General features: G+C 36.4%; 1 protein-coding gene across 1 annotated transcript in view; it reads right to left on the reverse strand.

The window, feature by feature from the left end:
* The window catches only part of AK9 (adenylate kinase 9), a 107,335-nt gene that overhangs the window by 47,543 nt on the left and 48,451 nt on the right, over positions 1 to 11,341 (reverse strand). Inside the window, exons 20-22 of the mRNA XM_029943204.1 lie at positions 6,401 to 6,490; positions 5,748 to 5,948; positions 5,253 to 5,374 (exon numbers count right to left, since the gene is read on the reverse strand). Coding sequence (XP_029799064.1) covers positions 5,253 to 5,374; positions 5,748 to 5,948; positions 6,401 to 6,490 — 413 coding nt within the window. The remainder of the gene's footprint in view (positions 1 to 5,252; positions 5,375 to 5,747; positions 5,949 to 6,400; positions 6,491 to 11,341) is intronic.

The raw sequence follows: 11,341 nt of genomic DNA on the forward strand, positions 1-11,341 counted from the left end.
AGCGCCAGTGGACGAGGGGCAGAGAGAAAGGGGAACATCGAATCTGAAGCAGGCTTCAGGCTCTGAACTGTCAGCACAGAGCTTGACACAGGGCTTGAACCCACAAACCATGAGTTCATGATCTGAGCTGAAATTGAACACAACCAAGTGAGCCACCCAGGTGCTCCTATGATGTGGAAGATTCTAAACAGCATAGCAATGATCTAATCAATAAAGGTATATTAGACATATAATTTGTAACTCCCTTCTACTATTTTTGTTTGTTCAGCTTTTATCATTCTTCCTAAGCAAATTTTAGTAATTTATATTTTGAAAATCCTTTTAATCTTGACTTTAAAATTTATTACTATAAAGTTACTCTAATTTAAAACAATCCTGTTTTAAAATTTTGACTATATATATCTATTTTTGTTTCAAATGTTATTTGCTTCTTCTTTTCACCTAGACTTGTCAGAAGTTCGCCTATTTTACTACTCTTGCCAGTGAACTAAGTTTTCTTTCTTTCTTTTTTTTTTTTGAGTGAGAGAGAGAGCGCGAGCGAGAGCATGCACAAGCAGGAGAGGGGCAGAGGGAGAGGGAGACAGAGGATCCCAAGCAGGCTTCATGCCCAGCGTGGAACCCAAAGCAGGGCTCGATCTCATGAGCACATGATCATGGCCCCAGGTGAATCAAGAGCCGAATGCTTAATCAACTGAGCCACCCAAGCACCCCAACTTTTCATTTTTTGAAATTGGGCCTACTGTTTTAATTTTGTCTTCTTTTTCTATTTTGTTAATTTTTGCCTTTATTCTCCTTTCTACTTTCCTTTGTTGTGCTTTTCCTCCAGATTCTTGAGTTGAATGCTTAATTTTCTCCTGCGAATAAATCCACCTAAATTAGGGTTGCCAGACTTAAAAAATAAGATTGTGGTTCCCAGCTATATTTGAACTGCAGATAACAAATAATTTCTTAGTTTAAGTATGTACCATACATAAAAATTTTTCTTTTATTTGCAATTCAAATATAACTGGGTAGCATGTGTTTTTTTATACTTCTGCCATACCACAAAGCATTTATATGTCATCTTTTTTTTAGAAAAAAAGAATATATATATTTTTTATTTTGAAACTGAAATGTATAATCTCTCAAAATTAAGGATTTTGATAAATCTGAAATAAGATGTGACATTGAAAATTGTTTTGAATTCTTCAATTTTTGTTCTCATTTATATGACTTTTATATTGTTTTCAATTGTAAGATGCAATTTTATTTAAAAACTTTGTTGAATTTGTAGTAAAAACATATGTGTAGGTCAAAATAATTTTGTTTCATGAGAACTTTATTTTTATTTTTTACTTAAAGCATTTAAAAACATTATTTATTTATTTAATTTAAATTCCAGTATAATTAAAATACAGTGTTATGTTAGCTTCAGGTGTCCAGTATAGTGATCCAACAACTCTGTACGTTTCTCAGTGCTCATCAGGTTAAGTGTACTCAATCTCCTTAAGGTATTTCATGCATCTCTAGCTTGTGTCTTTATTTAAAAGTCTGGTTTTTGTCTCTTTTTTTCTTTGTTCGTTTGTGTGTGTGTGTGTGTGTGTGTGTGTGTGTGAGTGAGAGAGAGAGAGAGAGAGAGAGAGAGAGAATGTACCACTTGTTCTTTATCCATTCATCTATCAATAGACTCTGATAAGTTTTTACTTCCCTGAATCTACAGGACTCCTGCTTATTCCCCTTCCTGCTCCCTAATTCTCCCTTTAAAACCTCCACCTACCTCTGTCCAAATCAGAGTTCAGTTCACACTGGACTTTTCTCCCTACTGATTGAAACCTGTCTTTATCACTTCAGTGCCCAGTTTTATTATTTTTGACAATGTAAAGTATCTTTTTTGTTGTTGTTTTAATGCATTTCTCCTTCAATTCTTCTTTTACTGATATCCAGAATGCCACTTCTTCTTCTTCTTTTTTCTTTTTTGTTAGCATTTGCTTTTTATATCTCGATCCATTTGAGTAATTTTTTTAATTAACAAAATTTTTTTAGTTAATTGTAAATGGCTTACATTGGTTGACTCCAGTTTTTCCTTATAATGGGTAGGTCTAGAGTTATCCCTAAATAAATTTTAGAAACAGAATGTGAGTGAGGTATGTGTGTAGAGGCAATGGGGTGAAATGTCTTGGAACAAGGGATTGAGGGGAAATGGTGATATGAAGACACTCCTTTCCTTTGTCTACCACCTTCTCAGTCTTAAACTTAACTGCTGGGGCAGGCAACTGGTATCTATAAACATCCAAGGGGAGGGAACTGTCTGACATAAATTTACCACTATGGGCTGCATGAGTGCCTGGAGAAAAACCTCAGAGAGACAGAGTATTTAGATGTCAAGTCTTAGGAGGAATTTTGTTTTCCTGGACTTCTGGATTTCCTAGGGAATGTTAGCATCAGCAATGACCAGAGAAGTGCTTATGGTCTCTCTGGTCCACAAAAGACCAAGAAGGAGTTGTATGGGTGGGAAGAGTCCTCCCCAACCCTGAATATTGTCACCCAAAGCACTCCAGGATCAATTTTGAACCCTATTGAGAACAAAAAGAAAAAAGAAAAAAATGAAAACCACCACCAATCTAAGGGGGCCTAGTCAACTGAAAGTTCAGTCAGATCAAATAGACAACAAAACTTTGCAACACTGATGGAAATTACCCAATCTCTGAGGAGAAAATTGATGAGGACATAGATATGCAAGCAAACAGTAGAAAAGAGCTCATGATCACCAACAAAATACATAAATGAGCCTAAAAAGAGAGTGACCACTTAATGTCTCCCAAGGATCCCCAGGACCCGTGAGTGGATTACCTCATATGTGATTAAGGATGTTGAGATGGGAAGGTCATCCAGGTGGGCCCAATGTAATTACAAACATCCTTGTAAGAGAGAGGCAAGAAGGTCAAAGGCTGAAGAGGAGATAACATGATGGAAAGCAGAGGCTGAAATAATGTGCTCTGAGGATGGAGGGAGAAGCCATGAGCCAAAGAATACAGGTGGCCTCTAGATGCTGGAAAAGACAGGAAAAGTTTTATCCTCTATCAGAAGGAACACAGCTAATACTGATTTTAGTTCTGTGAGGTTCATTTCAGAGGACCAACCTTGAGAACTTATGATTATTTTGTCATGTGAAGCCACTAACTGTGTGGTAGTTTGTTATAACAGCAGTAGGACCCCAGTCAATGTCTTAAATGAGAAGACTGAATGGAAGACATATCTACACATATGAACAGAAGAGTAAAGAGATGGAGAATTTGAGGGAAAAGATACAGATATTTGGAGAGATATTTAGAGACCTAATTAGTATTAGGTATTATGGAAGGAAAAAAAAAGGAAGAGATGGAGAAGAGGTAATAATTTCCCACAGATACAGAAAGACATAACATACAGATTTTTTAAAATATTTTTTTAAAATTTATTTTTGAGAGACTGAGTGAGACAGAGTGAGCAGAGGAGGGTCAGAGAGAGAGGGAGGTACAGAATCTGAAGCAGGCTCCAGGCTCTGAGCTAGCTGTCAGCACAGAGCCCGACATGGGGTTCGAACCCATGAACTGTGAGATCATGACCTGAGCTGAAGCCAGATGCTTACCTGACTGAGCCACCCAGGCGCCCCAACATACAAATTTAAGTGCATCCAAAGTATAGGCAAGATTGATGAGAAAAGAGAGACACTGGGCCTATCTTGGTATGATTCCTGAACTTGGGAGTGGCATTAGAACTATTGTGTGGCTTTTTTTTTTATACTTTCTGTTTGGCAAAAGGGAAATATCTTTATAGTTGATTTTTCCTGAGGTAAAATGTATACATTTCTAATGTTAAAAAATCAGATAATATTTTAAAAAATAAAAATTACTTGTAAGTTCATCATTGAGTGATAACCACCATTAATGCTTTTAACAGCTTGACTGAGGTATAATTAACATTAAATCACATATTTACAGCATATACAATAATTAAATACATATTTACAGTATAAAACTTGTTACATTGTGACACAAGTATTCGTTTGTGAAACTATCACCACAATCAAGGCAATGGTCATATTCATGAACACCAAGTTTGCTCACACTTCTTTGTAAAATCCCCTCTTCTGCCCCTATGTGCCCCTACCTGCCCCATCCCCAGGCAACCACTGCTCTGTTTCCTTGCACTATAATTAGTTTCCTAAATTTTTATGTAAATGGAATCAAACAGGATACATTCTTTTTTGTCTCGCTTCTTTCCCTTAACATAATTATTTTAAGTTTCATCCAGGCTATTGCATGTTGATTAGAAGGTTGGAAATTTCAGTTCCACCTACGACCTTCCCAGGTGGGGTAGGGAGAGGGCCTGGAGTTTGAATCAGCCAATGCCAATGACTTAGTCAATCATGACGACATAATGAAGCCTCCATAAAAACCCAAGAGGACAGCTTTTTGGTCTTTTCTTTTGGAAGAGCTTCCATATGCTACCAAGAAGGGCCCCAAGCTCCACAAGGACAGAAGCTTCATTGTTCAGGACCTTGTCCTAACCTGTAGCCAGTCAGTCAGAAGCACAGGAAATAACCTGGGGCTGTGACTTGTGTCTGAGGCAGGAGGGGAGGGCAGTCCTTGAGGACTGAACCTTTAACCCCTGGAATCTGATGCCATCTCCAGGTAGACAGGATCAGGACTGAAGTGAATTCTCAGACATCCTGTTGGTGTCTGAGAACTGCTAGGTGTTGTGTTGGGGAGAACCTCCTCTCATGCTGGAACTAGGTTTAGGAGTCTCAAAAGAATTGGTAAAACCTAAATTTAAAAGAATCACCTCCTATTTTATTATTGATAGATACCTGATTGGGTGGCTCAAATGAGAATGCTTATCAAAATTCTCTTGCTAAGGGAGTAGAGTAATACCTGAAAATGACTTATTATCATACAAGCAGCCTCCCAAAGAGGCCATTGCTATCTGGTTTTTACAAAAAACACCCATTTCTGTTAAATATTTGTCTCTACTGCCTGTAGATGTTTCCATGGTAAAAATTTTTTAACATTTCCCTTTTCTTTTTTCATGGGTATAAAATATTGTCTAAGTACCCCTGGCATTTCAGCGGTCAAGCAAAGCTGGGTAGAGGCAAAGTGTGTTGAAAATGCTCATTTATAACATTGAGGATTCCTGCTTGTGTTCTTGGGGGTCCCAAAGTTCTAGTTTCCACTCTGGATTTGCACTTTCAGGGATGTGACCAATGTGCATGAGAAGTAATAAAGGAGTCATACCTCTTCCTCTTCCTCCTCATCCTCTTCTAGCTCCTCATCAACTTCAGCTTCGGCCTGATAGTCTTCTGTTTCTTCATCATAATCTTCCACAGTTAACTCCCATCCAGCATACTGAAAGGGTTCTGTAAAAAAAAAAAAAAAAAAAAAAGCAACTTTTGGGAAGATACTTTTAGAATAAAAGGATATCAGCATAAAACAGTGGTCAGAGATTAGGAAAGTGGATTATAATGACTGATCTCTTAGTTTAAATGTGAATACAAACAGGTCTTCACAAATTGTTTAAACAACAACTGGCCAGTTTGGCCAGTGCTTTGTGTCCCAGAACTGTTAGGATTGTCAGGTGCCTGCACAGTGAGAGTTGCTAAATATTTTAAACATCAACCCTGAGTATACTGAATGTTTTGCTTCCCAAACCACCAAGAAAGGCTTTAAACTTTCATGGTGGTGTTAATATTACCTGTTCTTGACAATAAATGTTATGATTACGGCTCTTACTTTCCATAGTCTCAACTACTTTTTGAAGAAGTTCCTCTGGAGTTTTGTTAGCCACCTCCAAGTTTAAAGTTTGAACGAAAGACTCGTGGATTGCTGTTTCCAGCTGTTTCCAGACAATGCTGAAATTTGTAACCTTCTCTTTAATTGGCTCCATTTCAGGAACATTGGGATAAGCATCTTCTGGAAACTCAGGGAGTACAACTATTGAGTAAAGGTTAAAGGAAAGAAAAAAGAGTCTTCAAATATTATATCTTTAGATTTTATACTTTTAATATTTAAAAACATTTGAAAGAAATAAACTTAGTTTTCTAAGTAGTAATATACATTCATAAATTCATATTTTAATTACGCTTTGCTTTTTATAATGGCTTAGATGAATTATTATCATTAATAAAATCAAAGTTATTTGTATAATTATTAAAAATTTCATATGGCAACTTTAACTGTTAATGTATAAAATAAAATTTGATGAAAAACAATACTATAAGTTGGCTACATATATTTTTAATATAATAAGCTAAATTAATACATATCAACTGGTATATAACATAGAAAGAAGTAGGAAACTGATACTATGCCTAAATAAGGGACTACACCCTTTGTAAAATAATATGAAAGTTACTTTCACACATTAAGTACTTCTATAATCTAACCTGTTTCAGATAATTCTTTAGTTTCCAGGCCCTCTTTGGATCCTTTTGAAATGTCTGTTCCAACTGCAGTATCCTTCCCAGGCTCAGATACTTAAGAAAGAAGGCTAATAGTTACTGCTTGAATTTTAAAACCTTACTCCTCTATGAAATTTTTGGCACAAAGAAAATTTCAAAACACAGTTTAATTGTGTATACTAGGTCTAAGTGAAAATACAGTTCCTGTTAGGTAAAGTATGGCATAAAATATTTAATGATATAGAGTGAAAAACAAAGAATATGCTAAAACATATAAAAGAACATTGACCAAAATAATATACACATGGCACATAGAATTCTGACTGATAACTGTTGTTAAATATTATTCAAACTTCTGTTCACATGCATCAGACTAGGAGTTCCTGATACTTCTTTTAATTTCTTAATGCACCCATGAAAATACACCAAAAAATTATAAAGTGGAAATGAAAGACAATGATATATCAAAGTCTCAGCTATGAGTGTATTAAAGGTATAGATAGAACATGTTTCACATACAGATCCAACATAGATGGTTCAGGGAAGAAAGAGCTAGTTATCTATCTTCTCACCTTAGAGTGTCTCCTAGTTCTGCAACATAAATTTTGTATAGACCATATATATAATGTACTTATATAATATTATACATATAGCTCCATTCTGTAACACTGGAAACTGTCTTTCAAGCTAAAGTAACAGTTGGCTCCTCTTTCTACAGAATTCTATAATTAATACAGAAGGGAGGGGTGCCTGGGTGGCACAGTTGGTTACGCATCTGACTTTGGCTCAGATCGTGATCCCATGGTTCATGAGTTCAAGCCCCATGTTGGGCTCTGTGCTGACAGTTCAGAGCCTGGAGCCTGCTTCAGATTCTGTGTCTCCCTCTCTCTCTGTCCCTCCCTGCCCCACTCATGTTCTGTCTCTCAAAAATAAATAAGCATTAAAAAATACTCAAGGGAGTAGGATATAGAAGAGGACAAGCCCAGGGCCAATCTGGTGGTGACATGCTTAACTGTAAGGTGCTCTCTTATCTAAAGAAAAGCATTATAAACCATGACAAAGACAAGAAGAACACCAAGAATATACAGGGACTTCCAAACTATCTTAGCTTCTCTGGCTAATTATGGAATGAAATAGTCAAAGATGACAAAGATCCAGCGCAGTGTAGAAGAGACAGACGTGAATATTTACCAAATATCACCACCTGAACGAGGCCAATGCACATTAACTTTACCTTCAGGTCCATATCTGAGAGTACCAGGCAAAACATTAAAGTGAAAGGTGTGTGTTGTGTGTGTCTGTGTGTGTGTGTGTGTGTGTGTGTGTGCGCATGTGTGCACGCACAGGCACCATGTGTGGATTGGGGGATAATTCTTATAAATACCTCACCAACTCTTCCTATTGGTTTCCCTACTCTACCTGCTAGAGCTCGATATAATCTGCTCCATTCAAGGACAAGTCAACAACAACACAATGACAAGGTCTATGAAAAGATGTTATAGTGAAGGGAAAGAGTATTAAGCCAAAGATTTAGATGAAGAATTTGCTTTTGAAAAAGATTTCTTTCATGAAGCAGAGTAAATTTTAGAAAATGCATGCTTGGTGACTCAAAAAGCACAGGAGGACAACAGCTTATGAAATAGGAATCACGAAGCAAAAAAGAGAGACTAACCTAAGATAAGATAGGAATACAAGAAAGTTAGTTCTATTAAGAAAGCAATGCAATGCAAGGAAATGTAAAATGCAATAGCAGATTCAAATGTGCATCAGGATAAAGGCAATAAGAAACAGAAAATAAATCTCGGGTAGAGGATAACAACTTTCCAAAGAATGCAGAGAAAAAGAACAAAGACATCAAAACTATCAGGGAAAAGATTAATGTGGTTGAGAAATAGAAAGTAACCAAAAATATTAAAAAGTAATCCTGAAAAAGGAATCTGAAGCAATAAGTAAAGGTATAATTGAAGAAAAACATTTTAAGCTAGACAAAGACTAGTATGAAGATAAAATGAGCTCACTGAATTCCAGGAAAAATAGCTGACAATATCATTAAAAAACACAATCATATTAAAGAATATCATTAGAGCATCCCTGCAGAAAAGAAAAAAGAACATAGGGGCGCCTGGGTGGTTCAGTCGGTTAAGTGTCTGACTTTGGCTCAGGTCATGATCTCGCAGTTCTTGAGTTTGAGCCTTGTGTCAGGCTCTATGCTGACAGATCAGAGCTTGGGGCCTGCTTCAGATCTGTGTCTCTCATTCTCTCTGCCCCTCCCCTGCTCATTTTGTCTCTCTTTGTCTCTCAAAAATAAATAAATGTTAAAAAATTTTTTTAAGAAAAGAGAACATAAATGAAGCAGTATCAGAGTTTTCCTTGTGAAGACAATGGCACAATATCAACATGCAGAATTTTGAGAAGAAAAGGATATGACAATAATTTAATAGCATCTAAATTGTTTTTCATGTGTGAAAGCAATAGATTTGCAAGATTTCACACAATATACCACGCTGGACACTTAAAAACTTATTCAAAGATACAGACCACATGACTAAGAGAATGAAAACTCAAAACTAAAGTGTCAGGAATGGAGAAACTGTGGAATTTGGGAGACATCTCACTAGAATCATCCACAATCCTAATCCCACATAGCTGCAGAAATCCATGGCCAGTTCTAATGGACTGCAAAGGACAGGCCACACTAGTGGGCATTCACAGTATGGAGGAATTGTGTCTCTTATAATAATATCTGGAGGAAGTTTAGCAATGATTTTAGTATGAATAGTCACTGTTTATAAGAATAATTGTGGTAAGACTTAAGAAATGTCCCAGAGAGGGGCGCCTGGGTGGCTCAGCCAGTTGAGCATCCAACTTCAGCTCAGGTCATGATCTCGCAGTTTGTGGGTTTGAGTCCCACATCGGACTCTGTGCTGACAGCTCAGAGCCTGGAGCCTGCTTTGGATTCTGTGTCTCCCTCTCTCTCTCTCTGCCCTTCCCCCCATTTGCATTCTATCTCTCTATTTCTCAAAAATAAATAAACATTAAAAAAATAATAATAATAAAAAGAAATGTCCTAGAGAAAACCTTTCTCTTAGGCTTGAGTCCAGTCAAGTCACATGTCAAAACAAAACAAAATACCATACTTAGAAAAACTGAAAGGAAATACATTAGAATATTAAATATTTATTACCATTTGCTGGTAGAACTATGGTGATTTTCTCCCATCTTTCTATTTGTATGAATTCTACCTTTCCTATTATTATCATATCCAACTTAACTGGATATCTGAGTATTTTTAATGATATAATTTAACATGAATTATATCAGAACTATGATCACTGTCTGATAGACATTTTCCAAATTTCAAGTTGTCTATATTCTATTTGATATATCAGTTTAATGTGACCTGTGGATACAGTGTGTAGCTAAGTCATCCTTGAGTGTAAGTTTTCAGGACCAGGTTTTTTGTAAGCACAATAGTGAGCTTTTTCTATGACATAAGGTGACCATTAATAAAACTTTTTTTCAGCCTAATTTTTTTCCCCTATGACAGTTCTCAATGGTGAACAAGTATAAGAATCACCTGAGGTATTCATTAAAATATAGATTCCTAAACTCCATCCTATACTTACTTCAACCCGGACTTAAGTAGAGCTTAGGAGCCTTTAAAATAAGAAACTTAGGTTTAAAATTGATATTTATTTCAATTCCAGCATAGTTAATATACAGTGTTATATTAATTTCAGGTGAACAATGTAGTGATTCAACAGTTCCATATATTACTCAGTGCTCATCAAGATGATAGTACTCTTCTGTAATATGCTAAAGTGAAATAAGTCAATCAGAGAAAGAAAAATATATGATTTCACTCATGTGGAATTTAAGAAACAAAACAGATGAACATAGGGGAAGGAAAGCAAAAATAAGATAAAAACAGAGAGGGAGACAAACCATAAGAGACTCTTAAATACAGAGAACAAACTGAGAGTTGCTGGTGGGGTGTTAGGTGGGGGGATGGGCTAACTGGGTGATGGGAGGAGGACTAAGAGGAGCACTTGGTGTTCTACGTAATTGATGATTCACTACATCCTATTCCTGAAATCATTATTACAGTGTATGTTAACTAATTTGGATTTAAATTAAAAAAAAAGATAGTTGTACTCTTCATTCCCTTCATCTACTTCACCCATTCCCTCACCAATCTCCCCTCTGATAACCGTCAGTTTGTTCCCTATGGTGAAGATTCCATTCTTTGGTTTGTCTCTCTTTTTTTCCTTTGCCCATTTGTTTTGTTTCTTAAATTCCACATATGAGTGAAATCATATGGTATTTGTTTTTTTCTATGACTGGCCTATTTTGCTTAGCAACAACTGCATCCATCCATGTTGTTGCAAATGGTAAAATTTCATTCTTTTTTATGGCTGAATAATATTTCACTCTGTGAGTGTGTGTGTGTGTGTGTGTGTACACCATATCTTCTTTATTTGTTCTTCTATCAGTGGACACTTGGGTTGTTTTCATAACTGCCTCCTTAAGTAATTTAGCGGAGAATACTTTATGATAGTACCTTGGATACCTTGGATAGAGGTAATCACCAGCCAAACCAGATGCAAGCCCCTGTGAAGTAGAATATGGTTTAATATGGCCAAACAGATCCATTTTACAGAAGCAAACCAGCCCTGGAGAAGCCTAGTCATGTCAACATTGTCTAGAATCGGGCTAGCGCTGACCCTGACTAGAATAGCATGCTGGCTTTAGCACATCCAAAGTACGTTCCCTGGGGAGAATTAATCAGATAGAAGACACCAACACTAAATTGTCCCCTAGACCTATAACATTAGTAAATACTAATTGTGAAATATTGTGGACATTGGAACTACAGGAATATGTTTGACATGTCATATCTGATGGATGTCAGTTTCTTTTACTTCT

Source organism: Suricata suricatta, chromosome 7 (assembly GCF_006229205.1).
Source record: "Suricata suricatta isolate VVHF042 chromosome 7, meerkat_22Aug2017_6uvM2_HiC, whole genome shotgun sequence".
Classification (NCBI taxonomy): domain Eukaryota; kingdom Metazoa; phylum Chordata; class Mammalia; order Carnivora; family Herpestidae; genus Suricata; species Suricata suricatta.